Source organism: Bombina bombina, chromosome 6 (genome assembly GCF_027579735.1).
Source record: "Bombina bombina isolate aBomBom1 chromosome 6, aBomBom1.pri, whole genome shotgun sequence".
In the NCBI taxonomy this organism is placed as follows: domain Eukaryota; kingdom Metazoa; phylum Chordata; class Amphibia; order Anura; family Bombinatoridae; genus Bombina; species Bombina bombina.
The window spans coordinates 1,040,867,603-1,040,891,191 of record NC_069504.1 but is presented as its reverse complement, the minus strand read 5'-3'; the positions used below and the strand labels follow the sequence as shown (position 1 = coordinate 1,040,891,191).

Below are 23,589 nucleotides of genomic sequence, written 5' to 3'. Positions count from 1 at the left end.
TCTCAGTTGGATTCTATTATTTCAACTGTTACTGGTGGGAAAGGAACTTTTTTACCACAGGATAAAAAGTCTAAAGGTAAAAACAGGGCTAACAATCGTTTTCGTTCCTTTCGTTTCAACAAAGAACAAAAGCCTGATCCTTCGTCCTCAGGAGCAGTTTCAGTTTGGAAACCATCTCCAGTCTGGAATAAATCCAAGCCTGCTAGAAAGGCAAAGCCTGCTTCTAAGTTCACATGAAGGTACGGCCCTCATTCCAGTTCAGCTGGTAGGGGGCAGGTTACGTTTTTTCAAAGAAATTTGGATCAATTCTGTTCACAATCTTTGGATTCAGAACATTGTTTCAGAAGGGTACAGAATTGGTTTCAAGATGAGACCTCCTGCAAAGAGATTTTTTCTTTCCCATGTCCCAGTAAATCCAGTGAAAGCTCAAGCATTTCTGAATTGTGTTTCAGATCTAGAGTTGGCTGGAGTAATTATGCCAGTTCCAGTTCCGGAACAGGGGATGGGGTTTTATTCAAATCTCTTCATTGTACCAAAGAAGGAGAATTCCTTCAGACCAGTTCTGGATCTAAAATTATTGAATCGTTATGTAAGGATACCAACGTTCAAGATGGTAACTGTAAGGACTATATTGCCTTTTGTTCAGCAAGGGAATTATATGTCCACAATAGATTTACAGGATGCATATCTGCATATTCCGATTCATCCAGATCATTATCAGTTCCTGAGATTCTCTTTTCTAGACAAGCATTACCAATTTGTGGCTCTACCGTTTGGCCTTGCTACAGCTCCAAGAATTTTCACAAAGATTCTCGGTGCCCTTCTGTCTGTAATCAGAGAACAGGGTATTGTGGTATTTCCTTATTTGGACGATATCTTGGTACTTGCTCCGTCTTTACATTTAGCAGAGTCTCATACGAATCGACTTGTGTTGTTTCTTCAAGATCATGGTTGGAGGATCAATTTACCAAAAAGTTCTTTGATTCCTCAAACAAGGGTAACCTTTCTGGGTTTCCAGATAGATTCAGTGTCCATGACTTTGTCTTTAACAGACAAGAGACGTCTAAAATTGATTACAGCCTGTCGAAACCTTCAGTCTCAATCATTCCCTTCGGTAGCCTTATGCATGGAAATTCTAGGTCTTATGACTGCTGCATCGGACGCGATCCCCTTTGCTCGTTTTCACATGCGACCTCTTCAGCTCTGTATGCTGAACCAATGGTGCAGGGATTACACGAAGATATTTCAATTAATATCTTTAAAACCGATTGTTCGGCACTCTCTAACGTGGTGGACAGATCACCATCGTTTAATTCAGGGGGCTTCTTTTGTTCTTCCGACCTGGACTGTAATTTCAACAGATGCAAGTCTCACAGGTTGGGGAGCTGTGTGGGGATCTCTGACGGCACAAGGAGTTTGGGAATCTCAGGAGGTGAGATTACCGATCAATATCTTGGAACTCCGTGCAGTTTTCAGAGCTCTTCAGTTTTGGCCTCTTCTGAAGAGAGAATCGTTCATTTGTTTTCAGACAGACAATGTCACAACTGTGGCATACATCAATCATCAAGGAGGGACTCAGTCCTCTGGCTATGAAAGAAGTATCTCGAATTTTGGTTTGGGCGGAATCCAGCTCCTGTCTAATCTCTGCGGTTCATATCCCAGGTGTAGACAATTGGGAAGCGGATTATCTCAGTCGCCAAACGTTGCATCCGGGCGAATGGTCTCTTCACCCAGAGGTATTTCTTCAGATTGTTCAAATGTGGGGGCTCCCAGAGATAGATCTGATGGCCTCTCATCTAAACAAGAAACTTCCCAGGTATCTGTCCAGATCCCGGGATCCTCAGGCGGAGGCAGTGGATGCATTATCACTTCCTTGGAAGTATCATCCTGCCTATATCTTTCCGCCTCTAGTTCTTCTTCCAAGAGTAATCTCCAAGATTCTGAGGGAATGCTCGTTTGTTCTGCTAATAGCTCCGGCATGGCCTCACAGGTTTTGGTATGCGGATCTTGTCCGGATGGCATCTTGCCAACCATGGACTCTTCCGTTAAGACCAGACCTTCTGTCACAAGGTCCTTTTTTCCATCCTGATCTGAAATCCTTAAATTTAAAGGTATGGAGATTGAACGCTTGATTCTTGGTCATAGAGGTTTCTCTGACTCCGTGATTAATACTATGTTACAGGCTCGTAAATCTGTATCTCGAGAGATATATTATAGAGTCTGGAAGACTTATATTTCTTGGTGTCTTTCTCATCATTTTTCTTGGCATTCTTTTAGAATACCGAGAATTTTACAGTTTCTTCAGGATGGTTTAGATAAGGGTTTGTCCGCGAGTTCTTTGAAAGGACAAATCTCCGCTCTTTCTGTTCTTTTTCACAGAAAGATTGCTATTCTTCCTGATATTCATTGTTTTGTACAAGCTTTGGTTCGTATAAAACCTGTCATTAAGTCAATTTCTCCTCCATGGAGTTTGAATTTGGTTCTGGGAGCTCTTCAAGCTCCTCCGTTTGAACCTATGCATTCATTGGACATTAAATTACTTTCTTGGAAAGTTTTGTTCCTTTTGGCCATCTCTTCTGCTAGAAGAGTTTCTGAATTATCTGCTCTTTCGTGTGAGTCTCCTTTTCTGATTTTTCATCAGGATAAGGCGGTGTTGCGAACTTCTTTTGAATTTTTACCTAAAGTTGTGAATTCCAACAACATTAGTAGAGAAATTGTGGTTCCTTCATTATGTCCTAATCCTAAGAATTCTAAGGAGAAATCATTGCATTCTTTGGATGTTGTTAGAGCTTTGAAATATTATGTTGAAGCTACGAAATCTTTCCGTAAGACTTCTAGTCTATTTGTTATCTTTTCCGGTTCTAGGAAAGGCCAGAAAGCTTCTGCCATTTCTTTGGCATCTTGGTTGAAATCTTTAATTCATCTTGCCTATGTTGAGTCAGGTAAAATTCCGCCTCAAAGAATTACAGCTCATTCTACTAGGTCAGTTTCTACTTCCTGGGCGTTTAGGAATGAAGCTTCGGTTGACCAGATCTGCAAAGCAGCAACTTGGTCTTCTTTGCATACTTTTACTAAATTCTACCATTTTGATGTATTTTCTTCTTCTGAAGCAGTTTTTGGTTGAAAAGTTCTTCAGGCAGCGGTTTCAGTTTGAATCTTCTGCTTATGTTTTTTGTTAAACTTTATTTTGGGTGTGGATTATTTTCAGCAGGAATTGGCTGTCTTTATTTTATCCCTCCCTCTCTAGTGACTCTTGTGTGGAAAGATCCACATCTTGGGTAGTCATTATCCCATACGTCACTAGCTCATGGACTCTTGTTAATTACATGAAAGAAAACATAATTTATGTAAGAACTTACCTGATAAATTCATTTCTTTCATATTAACAAGAGTCCATGAGGCCCACCCTTTTTTGTGGTGGTTATGATTTTTTTGTATAAAGCACAATTATTCCAATTCCTTATTTTATATGCTTCGCACTTTTTTCTTATCACCCCACTTCTTGGCTATTCGTTAAACTGATTTGTGGGTGTGGTGAGGGGTGTATTTATAGGCATTTTAAGGTTTGGGAAACTTTGCCCCTCCTGGTAGGAATGTATATCCCATACGTCACTAGCTCATGGACTCTTGTTAATATGAAAGAAATGAATTTATCAGGTAAGTTCTTACATAAATTATGTTTTTTTGTTAATTTAACAATGTAGACATCTAGTTATATGTAAATTGGTGTATACTTTCCCTTTAATTGTGAGGGGGGTGGAAGTCTTTGGGAGTTCCCCCATTTTTTGGGGTTTTTTTGGACTTGACCCCTGAGTACAATCTCTAACAAATTTTCAAACAATATAGTGTAAATTATTACGAATCAGTTAACAGTATTTGCTTTCTAGCTGCCTTGTGAATATTTTGGGGAGACATGGCTACATTGGCAGCCATTTATTTTTTAATATACCTTGGATTACAAAATATTCAGTGCTCAAGAAAATATAAAGCTTTGAACACCATAAAAAAAATTAAATACATTTGAGGTTCAGCTTATGATTATCTTTCTAATGAGACGGTGAGTCCACGGATCATCCTAATTAATGTTACTGGCCAGCAGGCGGAGGCAAAGGGTGCCACAGCAAAGCTGTTAACTTTCCTACCCTCAAACCACAGTCATTTTCTTTGCCTGTCCAAGGAGGTGGAAAGTTTTTTTGTTTTTTTTTTGTTTTGTTTTTTGAAGCGGAGCAGGTTTTGTGTTTTTGTTTTTCCCTGGGGTCTAGCTGTGGTCCACGTCAGTCTCTTCAGTAGAGCTGTGGTGGCTTTTAAGCACTTGGAAACTAGTGGGGTTTGATTCTCACTGTGCCTTCCATATATTGTTGCTGCCCTATCCTGAAAGCCAGTGTTAATTTCGTCGAATAAAATGAGTATAAAACTAAAGAAATTCTGATGACTAAAATACGACTAAAACTAAAATGGCATTTTAGTCAAGACTATGACTAAAACTAAATCAAAATTTGCTGACAAAAACATTTTATGCAAGGTGTTATAATCAATCCATATCTAATTACTGCTCTTTTGTCAAATTTTCAAAACTTAATTTTATTACATTTTAAGATAAATGAGTTTGAAAGTTCTAGAGCAGTGCTAATATTGTTGCCAAATTGATTCTTACTATAGAAATAAGCATAACCAACGAGTATGGGTTTAAGTTATGCTGTGCCTGTGCTAGCTGCAGAAACTTGATACTTGTTTTAATTATTAACAGAGAGCTGTTAAAGTTTTTTATATTGGGGGATATATATATATATATTAATATTAATATTGCAGTTCTGTTTATGAAACTTGGCTTTATTTAATTTTAAGTGTAAGATGTTATATATTACAAGGGATAAATCTGTGTCTGTATTGCATGTTGTAAACCTTAATACCATAAATAATAACTCTGGAGTATATCATCAGTTTGCAAATTATAGAGAAATGCTTAAATAATGGATTACACTTTAAACCCCTTAGATTTTAGTCGACTAAAATCTACTGGCGATTCAGTCGACTAAAACAATTCAGATGACTAAAATACGACTAAAACTAAAATGGCATTTTACTCAAGACTAAAACCAAGACTAAATTGAAATTTGCTGTCAAAATTAACACTGCTGAAAGCCTGATTAGGTTTAGTCGGTCTTTCATTTGTGTTCCACGGGTCTATAGGGGAGGATGCCTTCTCATATCTGAGAGCTGCCGGGCAGACTGGAAGTCGGGTAAGTGCCTGTTTTTATTTTCTTTGCAGTAAAAGATTATGGCACTCTTCTGTTCATGTTGGGACCGCAAATCCTTTGTGGGGATTTTATTTGGTATGTTGGGGGCACTGGGAGACACTGTAGAGGAGAGGCTCTGTTTTTATTTGCTGCGTGTGTTTGTTCTACCGGCTTTTTGGAGTTTAATGGCGGCCGGTCTGTTGGGTACGCCCACAAGTAGGAGGGGCAGTTTTCTGAGGCGGTAATTAAGTTGCGTGCCTTTCCGCAACTCATTCAGTTTGTTCCGGTCGGAGTGGAGGTTGCTTGCGGCTTTTCTAGCTGGGACACCTGTGCTGTATTGCGCTGTCTTGTTTTTTTTTTTTTTTTTTCCTGAGTCCGGATTGTTGGGGATCAGGAGGTCAGGTAGGCACCTCAGCAGGGTGTGTTGCGGTAAGGAGGCTGCCTGTAGGTTTTAGGAGTGCTTAGTTTGGTGGTGTTTCATTAGAAAAATTGAATATTGGCAGGAAAAAAGTTTGTTGTTTTAAAATTTAAAGGGAGTGTATCGTTTATATTTTTTTCAAACCAAGGAAGCCAGTTTGATTTATTTTGGTTAAAGATGGATCAAGTGGCCTTGCAAGATGTTACATGTAGCTTATGCTTTGACTCAAATGTGGAACCTCCAATCCCTTTTTGCTCATCTATTGATAGAACATTACATTATAGCGATAGACTCTTTGAATCTGAGCCATCATTAGCTAAGGCGGATGCTGTTCATGGTTCTCCTGTTCAGGATATGCCGCAGCTTTCTCAATTGTCCCAAACTTTAGTGTCTACTCATGCAGTGCCCAGTGTTTCTTCCATTTCTCCAGTTGGGGTTTCCTTGCAGGACATTGCTACCCAGATATTATCTGCAGTAACTGATGCCCTGTCGGCTTTTCCCATGCTACAGGGGAAGCGTAAAAGGTGGTGTAAGGATTCAGTGAGTAAAATGTCTGAATCTGGTGTGGCTATGTCCAATGTTTCTTCCCATAGGTCTCTGAGGGTGAAGATTCTTCAATAGTGTCTGAGGAGGAAGTCTCAGACAGTATAATTCCTTCTTCTGTTGCTGAAGTTGTAGCTTTCAGGTTTAAGCTTGAGCACCTCCATTTGTTACTCAAGGTGGTTTTGGCTACTTTGACTCTGGCACGACTGTCTTAGTTACTCTTAAGTAAGTTGAACAAGTATTTTGACGTACCTTCCGCGGTGGAGTTATTTCCTGTTCCAGACTGCGCTTCAGAGATTATTGCATGGGAGTGGGAGAAGCCTGGGATTCCTTTTTCCCCTTCTCCAATTTTTAAGATGTTTCCAATAGCTGATATATTGCTCTAACGAAAGTTGGATCCCAAGGATATAATAATCCTTGTGTACAAAAAGAATGGGGCTTCAGCACTCTTTAATAATATCCAAAATGTTTTATTAATACATATTCATGGAAAGGCATATCCTGTCATCATAGCATAAGAAACGCACACATCCCTGAAATAAAGTGCAAACAAGTGATATCTAGCAAGTGCAAAAGTAAATATATATCAAAACATACATAAAAAAAAAAAATCTAAAAAAAATTGAGGCAAATCGGGCGTCCCAGAAAATGTGGCTATAACATGCAACACCCTTCTGCACCAAACCCTGTACAATTACAGGCTGCGTCTGGGTAGGTTATCATGGGGATCTATGCATGCACAGCAGTTGATATGAAGCTATGAAGTAGCAGCCCAATTGTACTTAACATGAAAAGTGGAGTCACAGAAAAAGTTCCAATTATCAACGGATATAGCTTAAAACTGCTTATTAAAGCAGGCTTATATGCAGTAATGTATCAGTGATTTAAGCCAAGCAAGCAAGATGTAGTTAATGGCATGTAGAAAAAAGCAGCATTAGCAAAGAGGCCAGTTGTATAGTAATTAAAGCAGTCCGGACAGCAAGCAACACAAAGCAAGCTCCACATCAGCGGTTCCATATCTACAACAAAATACCTCTCCCCAGTGTTTTTGTTTCCATAAGAGAATATCCACGCTGTTAACGGTTAGTCCATTCCAGATCAAAGTGGTAATTTCCCAATGAAAATCCGCTTCATGTAAGCACATGGAATTCTTGAAAGCCAAACATCGGGTGTCAGATCGCCTGGCCACCACCTATGTAAGTTTCACTCCCATTGGCTAATCAACATGGCTTAGTCAGGGCATCTGGGTATCCGTTAACAGTGTGGATTTTCTCTTATGGAGACAAATACACTGGGGAGAGGTATTTTGTTGTAGATACGGAACCACTGATGTGGAGCTTGCTTTGTGTTGCTTGCTGTCTGGACTGCTTTAATTACTATACAACTGGCCTCTTTCCTTATGCTGCATTTTTCTACATGCCATGAACTACATCTGGCTTGCTTGGCTATGTATGTTTTGATATATATTTACTTACTTTTGCACTTGCTAGATATCACTTGTTTGCACTTTATTTCAGGGATGTGTATCTTAAATTGTGTTGAGCTTGTTCACTTGCTTGATATCTGATTCTATTAGGGAGTCTTGGCTGACGGTGCCCAAGGTGGAAGGAGCAATTAGAGGATCCATAGAGGATAGCTGTTCCTTTAAGGATCCTATGGATAAGAAGTTGAAAGCATTGCTTAAGAGGCTGTATGTTCACCAGGGGTTGCAATGGCAGTCTGCAGTGTGTATTGCTACTGTCACTAGCGCGGCAGCATATTGTTTTGATGTGTTGTCTGATTCTATTCAGACAGATACTTGAAGAGATTCAGGATAGGATAAGGGTTCTTAAGTTGGCTAACTCTATCAGGGATGCTTCTTTGCAGGCCATTAAGTTGGGAGCAAAGATTTCTAGATTTGCTGTTCTGGCTCAGTGCCTTATGGTTAAGTCCTGGTCTGTGGATGTGTCCTCCAAGCCCTAAGCTTTTGTCGATGTTTTTGTTTTGTTTTTCCTTACAAGGGCAAGACCTTGTTTGGGCTGGGTTTAGCTGAGATTTCCGATATTACGGGCGGAAAAGGGTTTTTTTTTTTTTTTTTTTTTTTTTTTTTTTTTTCTCTCTTAATTTTTCATTCCTTTCAAAACTTTTCAGGTAAGCCTTCTCCCCCCCTTTTCCAAGCAGGGACAGTCTAAGTCCAATCAGTCTTGGAGCAAGGGGAAGCAATCTAAGAAGCCTGCACAGAGTCGGCATAAAGTTTGCCCCCGATCCAGGAGCGGATTTAGTAGGGGGCAGACTCTGTTCGCTAAGGCTTGGGATGTCCCGGATCCCTGGGCGGTGGACATAGTGTCCCACGGATACAAATTAGAGTTCCAGACCTTTCCTCCCAGTAGACCAGATAAAGAGAGGTGTTACACCGTGTTTGGGATCTTTCCGACCTGGGAGTGATGGTTCCTGTTCCAAAACAGGAGCAGGGTCTGGAATTTTACTCCAATCTGTTTGTGGTTCCCATAATGGAGGGAGCTTTCAGACAAATTCTAGATCTCAAGTGTGTAAACAAGTTCCTCAGAGTTCAGTCTTTCAAGATGGATACTATTCGTTCCATTCTTCTTCTGGTTCAAGAGGGCCAGTTCATGACTACAGTGGATTTGAAGGATGCGTTTCTGCATAGCGCCTTATCTGGACTACATTCTGGTTCAGGCGCCCTCTTTTCAACAAGCAAGCTCCCACACAGATGTTATCTTTTCTTTGTTCTCATGGATGGAAGGTGTATTTGGGGAAAAGTTCCTTGACAGAGGCCAGAAAGACAAAGATCTTAAACGGGTTTCTTGCCCTTCAGTCTTCACCTCGGCCGTCAGTGGCTCAGAGTATGGAGGTAATTGGTCTGATGGTGTCAGCTATGGGCATCATACCATTTGCTCGGTTGCATCTCAGGCCTCTTCAGTTATGCATGCTCAGTCAATAAAACAGGGATTTTGTGGACTTGTCTCTGTGTATACTTCTGGATCAGCTGGCAAGAGTCTCTCCAGTGGTGGTTGTCTCAGGTGTGGCTGGCCAGAGCTGGATCTCATGCCATCTCGTCAGAATGCCAAGGTACGGGTTGCGGTCAAGGGATCCACAGGCTGTACTGATAGATGCTCTGGCAGTTCCTTCGAATTTCAGTCTGGCATACAGATTTCCTCAGTTCTCTCCTTCCTCAGGTCATTTCTCAGATGAGACAGGTGAGGGCGTCGGTGATTCTCATCGCATTGGCATGGCCTTGCAGGATCTGGTGGATATGTCGTCTCTTCCACCGTGGAGACTTGCGTTAAGGAAGGACCTTCTACTTCAGGGACCATTCCTTCATCCAAACCAAATTTTCAAGCAGTCAGCTTCAGAGAAACAAGAACGCTTGATATTTAAGCGGGAGTTATGGAGTCGGTCATGGAGACTATGATTTGGGCACATAAGCCTGTGACTAAAAAATTTTTCTATAAGATATGGCATAAATATCTGTATTGGTGTCAATCCAGAGGGTTCTCTTGGAGTAGTTAGGATTCCTAGGATTTTGTCTTTTCTCCAGGAGGATCTTGAGAAGGGTTCATCGGCAAGTACCTTTTTGAGGGGTCAAATTTCTGCTTCATCTATTTTGTTACACAAGCGTCTGGCGGATGTGCAAGATGTTCAATCTTTTTGTTAGGCCCTAGTTAGAATCCAGCCTATGTTTAAGTTTGTTACTCCTCCTTAGTCTTAATTTGGTTCTTAGTTCTTCAACAGGCCGTTTGAGCCTATTCATTCTTTGGCTATTAAGATGTTATCCTGGAAGGTTTTATTTTTGGTTGCAATTTCTTCGGCTTGAAGAGTTTTGGAGCTTTCAGCGTTGCAGTGTGAATCTCACCTTATTTTTCATAACGATGAGGTGGTCCTGCGTACTGCCTTAGGTTTTCTTCCCAAAGTGGTTTTGTATAGGAATATTAATCAAGAAATCGTTGCTCCTTATGAGAAGAAGGGTTAGGACACAAAGGAAGGTTTGCTGCACAACCTGGATGTGGTTCGTGCGTTGACATATTTGCAGGCGACTAAGGATTTTTAGTCTGTCTTTTCTGGGAAGCACAGGGGTCAAAGCTACGGCTACTTTCTTATAGGCAAGGAGTGTTATTCGCTTGGCATATGAGACTGCTGGACAGCAGCCTCCTGAGAAAATCACGGCTCATTTCACAAGGGCTGTTTCTTCTTCTTGGGCCTTCAAAAATGAAGCTTCTGTGAAACAGATTTGCAAGGCTGCCACTTGGTTATCTTTACACACTTCTTTCATGTAATTGGTAAGAGTCCATGAGCTAGTGACGTATGGGATATACAATCCTACCAGGAGGGGCAAAGTTTCCCAAACCTCAAAATGCCTATAAATACACCCCTCACCACACCCACAATTCAGTTGTACAAACTTTGCCTCCTATGGAGTAAGTTTGTGCTAAGATTTCTACGTTGATATGCGCTTCTCAGCATTTTGAAGCCTGTTTCCTCTGAGTACAGTGAATGTCAGAGATGTGAAGGGAGCATCACCTATTGAATGCAGTGGTTTTCCTCACGGGGATCTATTTCATACGTTCTGTTATCGGTCGTAGAGATTCATCTCCTACCTCCCTTTTCAGATCGACGATATACTCTCATATTCCATTACCTCTACTGATAACGGTTTCAATACGGGTTTGGATATTTGCTATATGTGGATGGGATGTCTTCAGGTAATATAAAGTTCTAAATATGTTTTGTACTTATATTTGCTATGATTCAGGTTTCAGTATATTTCCTTTTGCAGACTGTCTGTTTCATATCTGGTAAATGCATTTTTTTAGAAATTTATTTCTTACCTGGGGTGTAGTTTTTTTTTTTTTTTTTGTTTTTCCAAATTCACGGGCAGAATTAGGCTAGCGAGGGCGCAAAATGCTAAAGTTTATTGCGTCATTCTTAGTGCGAGATTTTTTTTGCCGCAAAGTTACGCTCTTTGGCGCAAATTAGTCATTTCCGGCGTCTTAGTTGACGGGTTCTTTAACAAGGTTGCGTCATCTATGAAGTGAGTGTAGTTTCCAGACTTTTTTTTTGCCTCTTGCCTTTTTTTCTATGTCAGAGGGCTATTCTATTTGCATTTTTTCCCGTTCCTGAAATTGCCATATAAGGAAATTTTATATTTTTGCTTTATTTGTTTTTTTTTTTTTTTCTCTTACATTTGCAAGATTTCTCAATCTGATCCTGTCTCAGAATTCACTGTTGGATCCCTGCTGTCTGATAACAGTTCTACCAAAGCTAAGTGGTTTGTAATAGTTGTCATGATAAACTTTTACATGTAGAAAATGTATACATCAGTAGTAGATCATTACCTGTTGCTGTTCCCTCAACATCTAATGCAAAAGATAGAAATAAATTCTTTTAAATTTACAGGTATGATTCTATTCAGTAGGCTTTGTCTGCCATTCCGCCTTCTAATAAACGTAAAAGGTCTTAAAACTTCTCATAAGGTGGTTGAAATTTCAAACGACCTGCAACATACTGAATTATCCTGCTCTGAGGTTCTATCTGATTCAGAAGATCCTGCCTCAGATATTAACACCGATAAATCCTCTTATTTAAATTGGAGTATATTCGTTCAAGTGATTACATTGGATAGGGAGGAAACTAGTCCCCTTGATTTTAAAACTAGTAAACATTTTTATTCTGTTTATAAACCTCCTGTGGTTATTCCAGAGGTTTTTCCAGTTCCTGATGCTATTTCTGATATGATTTCTAAGGAATGGAATAAGCCCATTACTCTTTATTCCTTCAAGGTTTAAAAAATTGTATCCTTTGCCAGCAGTTAGATTGGAGTTGATGGGGCTGTCTCTACTCTTGCTAAATGTACTACTATTCCTATGGAAGATAGTACTTCTTTTAAAGATCCTTTAGATAGGGAACTTGAATCTTATCTAAGGAAAGCTTATTTATATTCTGGTCATCTTCTTAGGCCTGCAATTTCTTTAACTGTTGCAGCTGCTTCAACTTTTTGGTTGGATACTTTAGCGCAACAAGTATCTGATCATGATTTATCTAGCATTAAGTTGATTCAACATGCTAATTTTATTTGTGATGCCATTTTTTTTATATCAGAATTGATAAATCTGTCTTTAGCTATTTTAGCTAGAAGAGCTTTGTGGCTCAAATCTTGGAATGCTGATATGACTGGAAAGTCCAGATTGCTAGCTTTCTTTCCAAGGTAATTATTTATTTGGTTCTCAGTTGGATTCAATAATTTCAACTGTTACTGGGGGGGAAGGTGAGTTTTTTTTGCCTCAGGATAAAAAAACCTAAGGGTAAATCTAAAGCTTTTAACCGTTCCTTTTGACAAAATAAGGAACAGAAACCTAATCCTTCCCCCAAGGAATCTGCCTCCAATTGGAAGCCTTCAAATTGGAATAAATCCAAGCCATTTAAGAGATCAAAACCAGCCCCCAAGTCCGCATGAAGGTGCGGCCCTCATTCCAGCTCAGCTGGTAGGGGCAGATTAAAAATGTTCAAAGATGTTTGGATCAATTTATTACAAAATCATTGGATTCAGAGTATTGTCTCAGGGGTACAGAATAGGATTCAGAGTAAGACCACCTGTGAAGGGTTTTTTTTTTTTTGTTTGTTTTTTCTCACACATTCAAGTAAAGGCTCAGGCTTTTCTTAAGTGTTTCAGTCCTGGAGTTGTCGGAGGGTAATCATGCCAGTTCAGTTTCAGGAACAGGTTCTGGGGTTTTATTCAAATCTATTTGTTGTCCCAAAGAGAATTCATTCAAACCAGTTTTGGATCTAAAGATTTTGAATCGATATGCAAGGAGTACCAACTTTCAAAATTGTGACTAAGGACTATTCTGCCTTTTGTTCAGCAAGGGCATTATGTCCACAATAGACTTACAGGATGCATATCTTCATATTCCAATTCATCCAGATCACTTATCCGTTCCTGAGATTCTCTTTTCCAGACGAGCATTAACAATTTGTTGCTCTTGGCCTAGCGACGGCTCCAAGAATCTTTTCAAAGCTTCTCGGTGCCCTACTCTCTGTAATCAGAGCGGGATATTGCGGTATTTCCTTATTTGGATGATATCTTGGTACTAGATTAGTGTGAGATTCTGCAGAAGTTAAACACTAAACAACTAGTGTTTCTTCAGACATGGTTGGAGGATCAATTTACCAAAAAGTTCTTTGATTCCTTAGTCAAGGGTAACCTTTTTAGGTTTCCAGATTCAGTGTCTGTGACTTTGTCTCTAACAGACAAGAGGTTTGAAATTGGTTGCAGCCTGTCGGAACCTTCAGTCTCAGTCATTCCCTTCAGTAGCAATGTGCCTGGAAGTTTTAGGTCTCATGACTGCAGCATCAGATGCGATCCCCTTTTCTCGTTTTCTTGAGACCTCTCCAGCTTTGTATGCTGAACCAATGGTGCAGGGATTATACAAGGATATCACAATTAATATCCTTAAATCCCAATGTTTGACTTTCTCTTGTCAAGTGTAGTCAGTCCACGGATCATCCATTACTTATGGGATTATATCTCTCCCCAACAGGAAGTTGCAAGAGGATCACCCAAGCAGAGCTGCTATATAGCTCCTCCCCTCACATGTCATATCCAGTCATTCTCTTGAAAGTCTCAACAAAGGAGGTTGTGAGAGGAGACAGGAGTTTTTTACTTAATTCTTCAACCAAGTTTATTTTAAAATGGCACCGGAGTGTGCTGTTTTTTCTCTCAGGCAGTATTTAGAAGATCTGCCTGCGTTTTCTATGATCTTAGCAGACGTAACTAAGATCCACTGGCTGTTCTCGCGCATTCTGAGGAGGGGTAACTTCAGAAAGGGGAATAGCATGTGGGGTCCTCCACAAATGAGGTATGTGCAGTATAATATTTTCTAGGAATGGAATTGACTAAGAAAACACTGCAGTTACCCATATGATGTAAGTACAGCCTTTAATGCAGTAGTAGCGACTGGTATCAGGCTGTTAAATGTATGCGCAGTTGAGTTATTTTCTAGGGACTAGAATTTGACTGAGAAAATACTGTTAATACTGAAATAAATGTATAAGCCTTAACTGCAGTAGAAGCGACTGGTAGCAGGCTTAGTGATAACTTTACATAACACTGGAAAAGTTGTTTTTAAAACGTTTACTGGCATGTTATTAGTTTTGTGAGGTACTTTGGTGATAAATCTTTTTGGGCATGATTTTTTTCCACATGGCTAACGTTTATTTCTGCATAGAAACCGTTGTAACAGGTCTCCCACTGTTGTAATATGAGTGGGAGGGGCCTTTTGTAGCGCCTTGTTGCGCAGATAAAATTCTAGCAGTCTTCCTGCCTTTTCCTCCTTGATCCAGGACGTCTCCAGAGAGCTCAGGGGTCTTCAAAATTCAATTTTGAGGGAGGTAATCAGTCACAGCAGACCTGTGACTGTGAGAAAAACGTTAAATCTAAAATTGATTATCCGTTTGTGGGTATTGAGGGGTTAATCATCCGTTTGCTAGTGGGTGCAATCCTCTGCTAAATTCATACATTTATTATTAAAGTTGTTGGCTATAACTGAATTAGTTCATTGTTATTTCAACTGTGACAGTTTTTTTGTGTTTTTAAAAGCGCTGCTGCGTTTTTTCATATTGCTTGTTAATTCACTGACAGTTTTTTTTCCAAGCTTGCTAGCCTTCATTGCTAGTCTTTTAAACATGTCTGATACAGATGAATCTACTTGTTCATTATGTTTAAAAGCCAATGTGGAGCCCAATAGAAATTTGTGTACCAATTGTATTGATGTTACTTTAAATAAAAGTCAGTCTTTACCGGTAAAGAAATTATCACCAGACATCGAGAGGGAAGTTATGCCGTCTAACTCTCCTCACGTGTCAGTACCTTCGCCTCCCGCTCAGGAGGTGCGTGAGATTGTGGCGCCAAGTACATCAAGGCCCTTACAAATCACTTTGCATGATATGGCTAATGTTATGAAAGAAGTATTATCTAATTTGCCTGAGTTAAGAGGCAAGCGCGATAGCTCTGGGTTTAGGACAGAGCGCGCCGATGACACGAGAGCCATGTCCGATACTGCGTCACAATTTGCAGAACATGAGGACGGAGAGCTTCATTCTGTGGGTGACTGATCTGATCCGGGGAGACCGGATTCACAAATTTTAAATTTTAGCTTGAGAACCTCCGTGTATTGCTAGGGGAGGTGTTAGCGGCTCTGAATGATTGCGACACGGTGGCAATCCCAGAGAAATTGTGTAGGCTGGATAAATACTATGTGGTACCGGTGTGTACTGACGTTTTTCCTATACCTAAAAGGCTTACAGAGATAATTAGCAAGGAGTGGGATAGACCCGGTGTGCCTTTTTACCCTCCTCCGATATTTAGAAAAATGTTCCCAATAGACGCCACCACACGAGACTTATGGCAGACGGTCCCTAAGGTGGAGGGAGCAGTTTCTACTTTAGCCAAGCGTACCATTATCCCGGTGGAGGATAGTTGTGCTGTCTCAGATCCAATGGATAAAAAATTAGGTTACCTTAAGAAAATGTTTGTTCAACAAGGTTTTATATTATAGCCCCTTGCATGCATTGCGCCCGTCACTGCTGCGGCGGCATTCTGTTTTGAGTCTCTGGAAGAGGCTATTCGCACAGCTCCATTGGATGAGATTATGAACAAGCTTAAAGCCCTTAAGCTAGCTAATGCATTTGTTTCGGATGCCGTGGTGCATTTAACCAAACTAACGGCTAAGAACTCTGGATTCGCCATCCAGGCGCGCAGAGCGCTATGGCTTAAATCCTGGTCAGCAGATGTAACTTCTAAATCTAAATTGCTTAATATTCCTTTCAAAGGGCAAACCTTATTCGGGCCCGGCTTGAAAGAAATTATTGCTGACATTACTGGAGGTAAGGGTCACTCCCTTCCTCAGGACAGGGCCAAATCAAAGGCCAAACAGTCTAATTTTCGTGCCTTTCGTAATTTCAAGGCAGGAGCAGCATCAACTTCCTCCGCCCCAAAACAGGAAGGGACTGCTACTCGTTACAGACAGGGTTGGAAAGGCAACCAGTCTTGGAACAAGGGCAAGCAGGCCAGAAAACCTGCTGCTGCCCCTAAGACAGCATGAAGTAAGGGCCCCCTGTCTGGAAACGGATCTAGTGGGGGGCAGACTTTCTCTCTTTGCCCAAGCTTGGGCAAGAGATGTCCAGGATCCCTGGGCGTTGGAGATCATATCTCAGGGATATCTTCTGGACTTCAAAGCTTCTCCTCCACAAGAAAGATTTCATCTTTCAAGGTTATCAGCAAACCAAATAAAGAAAGAGGCGTTTCTACGCTGTGTACAAGACCTCTTATTAATGGGGGTGATCCACCCAGTTCCGCGGTCGGAACAAGGGCAAGGATTTTATTCAAATCTGTTTGTGGTTCCCAAGAAAGAGGGAACCTTCAGACCAATCTTGGACTTAAAAATCCTAAACAAATTTCTAAGAGTTCCATCATTCAAAATGGAAACTATTCGAACCATCCTACCCATGATCCAAGAGGGTCAGTACATGACCACAGTGGACTTAAAGGATGCCTACCTTCACATACCGATTCACAAGGATCATTATTGGTATCTAAGATTTGCCTTCCTAGACAGGCATTACCAGTTTGTAGCTCTTCCCTTCGGGTTAGCTACGGCCCCAAGAATCTTTACAAAGGTTCTGGGCTCACTTCTGGCGGTACTAAGACCGCGAGGCATAGCGGTGGCTCCGTACCCAGACGACATTCTGATACAAGCGTCAAGTTTTCAAACTGCCAAATCTCATACAGAGATAGTTCTGGCATTTCTGAGGTTGCATGGGTGGAAGGTGAACGTGGAAAAGAGTTCTCTATTACCACTCACAAGGGTTCCCTTCTTAAGGACTCTTATAGATTCTGTAGAGATGAAAATTTACCTGATGGAAGCCAGGTTATCAAAACTTCTAAATGCTTGCCGTGCCCTTCATTCCATTCCACACCCGTCAGTAGCCCAGTGCATGGAAGTAATCTGCTTAATGGTAGCAGCAATGGACATGGTACCATTTGCGCGCCTGCATCTCAGACCGCTGCAATTATGCATGCTCAGTCAGTGGAATGGGGATTACTCAGATTTGTCCCCTCTAATAAATCTGGATCAAGAGACCAGGGATTCTCTTCTCTGGTGGCTTTCTCGACTCCATCTGTCCAAAGGGATGACCTTTCGCAGGCCAGATTGGACGATTGTAACAGATGCCAGCCTTCTAGGTTGGGGCGCAGTCTGGAACTCCCTGAAGGCTCAGGGATCGTGGACTCAGGAGGAGAAACTCCTCCCAATAAATATTCTGGAATTAAGAGCGATATTCAATGCTCTTCTAGCTTGGCCTCAGTTGGCAACACTGAGGTTCATCAGATTTCAGTCAGACAATATCACGACTGTGGCTTACATCAACCATCAAGGGGGAACCAAGAGTTCCCTAGCGATGTTGGAAGTATCAAAGATAATTCGCTGGGCAGAGTCCAACTCTTGCCACCTGTCGGCGATCTATATCCCAGGCGTGGAGAACTGGGAGGCGGACTTCCTAAGTCGTCAGACTTTTCATCCGGGGGAGTGGGAACTTCATCCAGAGGTCTTTGCTCAACTAATTCATCGTTGGGGCAAACCGGAACTGGATCTCATGGCTTCTCGACAGAATGCCAAACTTCCTTGCTACGGATCCAGGGACCCGGGAGCGGCGCTGATAGATGCTCTAGCAGCCCCTTGGGGTTTCAACATGGCTTATGTGTTTCCACCATTTCCGCTGCTTCCTCGGCTGATTGCCAAGATCAAACGGGAGAGAGCATCAGTGATTCTGATAGCACCTGCGTGGCCATGCAGGACCTGGTATGCAGATCTAGTGGGCATGTCGTCCTGTCCACCATGGTCTCTACCTCCGAGACAGGACCTTCTAATTCAGGGTCCTTTCAACCATCCAGATCTAATTTCTCTGAGGCTGACTGCATGGAGATTGAACGCTTGATTCTATCAAAGCGTGGCTTCTCGGAGTCGGTTATTGATACCTTAATACAGGCTCGGAAACCTGTTACCAGAAAAATTTACCATAAAATATGGCGTAAATACTTATATTGGTGTGAATCCAAGAGTTACTCATGGAGTAAAGTTAGGATTCCTAGGATTTTGTCCTTTCTACAAGAGGGTTTAGAAAAGGGTTTATCTGCTAGTTCATTAAAGGGACAGATTTCTGCTCTGTCTATTCTGTTACACAAACGTCTAGTAGATGTTCCAGACGTTCAGGCTTTTTGTCAGGCTTTGGCTAGGATTAAGCCTGTTGCTCCGCCGTGGAGCTTAAACTTAGTTCTTAAAGTTCTTCAAGGTGTTCCGTTTGAACACCTCCATTCCATTGATATTAAGCTGTTATCTTGGAAAGTTCTGTTTTTGATGGCTATTTCCTCGGCTCGAAGAGTCTGAGTTATCTGCCCTACACTGTGATTCTCCTTATCTGATTTTCCATTCAGACAAGGTAGTTCTGCGTACTAAACCTGGGTTTTTACCTAAGGTGGTTTCTAACAGGAATATCAATCAAGAGATTGTTGTTCCATCATTATGTCCTAACCCCCCTTCAAAGAAGGAACGACTTGCATAATCTGGACGTAGTCCGTGCCCTGAAGTTCTATTTACAGGCAACTAAAGATTTTCGTCAAACTTCTTCCCTGTTTGTCGTTTACTCGGGACAGAGGAGAGGTCAAAAGGCTTCGGCTATCTCTCTCTCCTTTTGGCTTCGTAGCATAATACGTTTAGCCTATGAGACTGCTGGACAGCAGCCTCCTGAAAGAATTACAGCTCATTCCACTAGAGCTGTGGCTTCCACCTGGGCCTTTAAAAATGAGGCCTCTGAACAGATTTGCAAGGCTGCAACTTGGTCTACACTTCACACTTTTTCAAAATTTTACAAATTTGACACTTTTGCGTCTTCGGAGGCTATTTTTGGGAGAAAGGTGCTTCAGGCAGTGGTTCCTTCCGTTTAAAGTTCCTGCCTTGTCCCTCCCATCATCCGTGTACTTTAGCTTTGGTATTGGTATCCCATAAGTAATGGATGACCCGTGGACTGACTACACTTAACAAGAGAACATAATTTATGCTTACCTGAAATTTATTTCTCTTGTAGTGTAGTCAGTCCACGGCCCGCCCTGTCTTTTAAGGCAGACCTAAATTTTAATTAAACTCCAGTCACCACTGCACCCTATGGTTTCTCCTTTCTCGTCTTGTTTCGGTCGAATGACTGGATATGACATGTGAGAGGAGGAGCTATATAGCAGCTCTGCTTGGGTGATCCTCTTGCAACTTCCTGTTGGGGAGAGATATAATCCCATAAGTAATGGATGACCCGTGGACTGACTACACTACAAGAGAAATAAATATATAAGGTAAGCATAAATTGTTTTCTCTGACTTGGTGGTTAGATCACCATTGTATATTTCTAGGGGCCTCTTTCGTTCGTCCAACTTGGACTGTGATCACAACAGATGCAAGTCTTTCAGGTTGGGGAGCTGTTTGGGGATCTCTGACAGCACAAGGAGTTTGGAAATCTCAAGAGGCGAGATTAACAATCAATATTTTGGAACTCCGTGCGATTCTCAGGGCTCTTCAATTTTGGCCTCTGTTGAAGAGAGAACCGTTCATTTGTTTTCAGGCAGACAATGTCACAACTGGGGCATATGTCAATCCTCAGGGTGGGACTCGCAGTCCTCAAGCTATGAAAGAAGTATCTTGGATACTTGTTTGGGTGGAATCCAGCTCCTGTCTAATTTCTGCGGTTCATATCCCAGGTATAGACAATTGGGAAGCGGATTACCTCAGTCGTCAAACTTTACATCTGGGAGAATGGTCTCTCCACCCAGATGTTTTTTTTATCAAATTGTTCAGATGTGGGGGCTTCCAGAAAAAGATCTGATGGCATCTTATCTAAACAAAAAACTTCCCAGGTACCTGTCCAGGGATCCTCAGGCACAAGCAGTGGATGCATTGACACTTCCTTCTATCTCAAGGTCCGTTTTTCCATCAGGATCTCAAATCATTAAATGTGAAGGTATGGAGATTGAACACTTAGTGCTTATTCATAGTATTAATCACTGAGTCAGAGAAACCTCTATGTTGCAGGCTTGTGAATCTGTTTCTAGAAAGATTTATTATCGAGTTTGGAAGACTTGCATTTCATGGTGTTCTTCTCATAAATTCTCTTGGCATTCTTTTAGAATTCCTAGAATTTTTTAAAGTTCGTTCAGGATGGTTTGGATAAAGGTTTGTCTGCAAGTTCCTTGAAAGGACAAATCTCTGCTCTTTCTGTTTTATTTCATAGAAAGATTGCTAAACTTCCTGATATTGTTTTGTGCAGGCTTTGGTTTGTATCAAGCCTGTCATTAAATCAATCTCTCCTCCTTGGAGTCTTAATTTAGTTTTGAAGGCTTTACAGGCTCTTCCGTTTGAGCCTAAGCATTCTTTGGACATTAAACTACTTTCTTGGAAAGTGTTTCTTTTGGCCATCTCTTCTGCTAGAAGAGTTTCTGAATTATCCGCTCTCTTGTGTATCTCCTTTTCTGATTTTTTTTTTTTTTTTTCATCAGGATAAGGTGGTTTTGCGGACTTCATTTAAATTCTTACCTAAGGTTTTGAATTCTAACAACATTAATAGAGAAATTGTTGTTCCTTCCTTGTGTCCTAATCCCAAGAATTCTTTGGAGGGATCCTTACATTCTTTGGATGTTGTAAGAGCTTTGAAATATTATGTTGAAGCTACTAAAGCTTTTAGCAAGACTTCTAGTCTATTTGTTATTTTTTCTGGTTCTAGGAAAGGTCCGAAGGCTTCTGCCGTTTCCTTGGCTTTGTGGTTAAAGTTTTTGATTCATCAAGCTTATTTGGAGTCGGGTCAAGCCCCGCCTCAGAATTACAGCTCATTCTTACTAGATCAGTCTCTACTTCGTGGGCTTTTAAGAATGAAGCCTCAGTTGATCAGATTTGCAAAGCAGCAACTTAGTCTTCTTTGCATACATTTACTAAATTCTACAGTTTCAATGTTTTTGCTTCTTCGGAAGCAGTTTTTGGTAGAAGTTCTTCAGGCAGCTGTTTCAGTTTGATTCTTCTGCTTTTGATTTAAGTTTGTTCCTTCATTTATGAGATTAAATTTATATTTCGGGTTGTGGATTAATTTTTTCAGCAGAAAATGGCTTATTTTTATCCCTCCCTCTCTAGTGACTCTTGCGTGGTGTTCCACATCTTGGGTATTGCTATCCCATACATCACTAGCTCATGGACTCTTGCCAATTACATGAAAGAGAACCTAATTTATGTAAGAACTTGCCTGATAAATTCATTTCTTTCATATTGGCAAGAGTCCATGAGGCCCACACCTTTTTTATGGTGGTTATGATTATATATTTTTTTTTTTTTTTTATAAAGCACAATTATTTCCAAATTCCTTGATACTCTATTACTCCTTTCTTTATCACCCCACTTCTTGGCTATTAGTTAAACTGAATTGTGGGTGTGGTGAGGGGTGTATTTATAGGCATTTTGAGGTTTGGGAAACTTTGCCCCTCCTGGTAGTATTGTATATCCCATACGTCACTAGCTCATGGACTCTTGCCAATATGAAAGAATAATTTATCAGGTAAGTTCTTGCATAAATTTAATGTTTTTGTAAATTTTATAAGTTTGATACTTTTTCTTCGGCTGAGGCTTCTTTGGGGAGGCAAGTTCTTAAAGCAGTGGTACCTTCTGTTTAGGTTAACGGTCCCTCCCTTATCCGTGTCCTCTGGCTTGGGTATTGGTTCCCAACAGTAATTATGATCCGTGGAGAATTTATGCTTAGCTAATTTTCTTTCTTTACACGGTGAGTCCATGGCCCGCCCTATATTTTTGAGTTTATTTTTCTATAACCCTCTGCACCTTATGTTACTTGCTTTCTCCTGTCCCTTTGGTCGAAGGACTGGGGTTTGTTGGTAGGGAAGTGATATTTAACAGCTTTTATGTGGTGCTCTTTGCTGCCTCCTGCTGACCAGGAGTGATATTCCCAACAGTAATTATGATGAACCGTGGACTCATTGTGTCAAAAAAAAATTAAAAAAAAAAAATTACCTGATAAATTTCTTTGTTTTGCAACAGGTTGGAGTGAATCCTCTCAAGTCAGCAGCCCAGAAAGACCTGAAAATACCAGCGTTGCAGATTCTGGACATGGAGATTCTCGCAGTATTTCATCAATGGACATGTCTTTGACCAGCCAAGCTACTACTATTCTACCGGTTCATGTTTACCCCCTGCCCCAGCAAATGAGAGTAGCTTTTTCTGCAGCCAGAACATCAAATTTTGCACCTGGTACTTTGGACCAGCCAATTGTCTTTGACCTTTTACTGAACAACCTAGGGGACACCTTTGATTTCCAAGTTGGTCGTTTTGTATGTCCAGTGAATGGTACCTATGTATTCATATTTCACATGTTAAAACTAGCTGTAAATGTGCCTTTATATGTCAATCTTATGAGAAATGAGGAAGTGCTTGTATCTGCCTATGCAAATGATGGTGCACCAGATCATGAGACTGCAAGCAACCATGCAGTCCTACAGCTCTTCCAAGGAGACCAAATATGGCTGCGTCTCCACCGTGGTGCTATATATGGCAGCAGCTGGAAATACTCAACCTTCTCTGGTTATCTGTTGTACCAAGATTAACTTAAGATACAGAAGAAAGCTGTTCTGAAAGTTGCACTGCCTGGTTTGTTAGTGTAGTTAATAATTTTCTGGTGGTAATGTAATTTATTGAAATTATGGAAGATTGGTCTTGTGTGGGTGTGGATATTCTGCCTAGCTATGCTGCCTTCATTGAGTTTATTTTCTGTCTAATGTATAGAAAGTGAAAAGGCTTAAATAAAATATTGATTACAAAGATGCAGAAGTGTTTGTGTGCATCCTTTATTTTCCAAAAGATGATCAAAGAACTTTTATCAAAAAGCCTATGAAAACCATTGATGTAGAGTATAAAATTGACAACATAAATGATTCAAATACATTTTAGACAATTGGCTGCTTTCAACTTTGAGGCATTCTAAGATGACCCTTCACTGGAACCTAATCCAATAAAAAAAACAAAAAAAAACAGGCCAGCCGCCTTAACCAAACTTTGCATTCTAGTAGGTAGGTGCATTGTGTAGATCAACACACTGTAGAGTGTTTAAGGCAGATCACCATAGTCTTTAAAGGGACACTGAACCCACATTTTTTTTTCTTGATTCAGAAAACATGCAATTTTAAGCAGCTTTCTAATTCACTCCTATTTTTTTCTTCATTCTCTTGCTATCTTTATTTATAAAGCAAGAATGTAAGTTTAGAAGCCGGCCCATTTTTGGTTCACAACCTAGGTTGTCCTTGCTGAT

At 40.8% G+C, this 23,589-nt stretch overlaps 1 protein-coding gene across 2 annotated transcripts in view; it reads left to right on the top strand.

The window, feature by feature from the left end:
- CAPRIN2 (caprin family member 2) overlaps positions 1-23,111 on the top strand; it is a 211,670-nt gene extending 188,559 nt beyond the window's left edge. For both annotated transcript variants that reach the window (XM_053718796.1, XM_053718795.1), the window contains one exon: positions 22,326-23,111. In XM_053718796.1, the coding sequence (XP_053574771.1) occupies positions 22,326-22,888 (563 nt within the window). In that variant the 3' untranslated portion in view covers positions 22,889-23,111. The remainder of the gene's footprint in view (positions 1-22,325) is intronic.
- Positions 23,112-23,589: the final 478 nt, after the last annotated feature.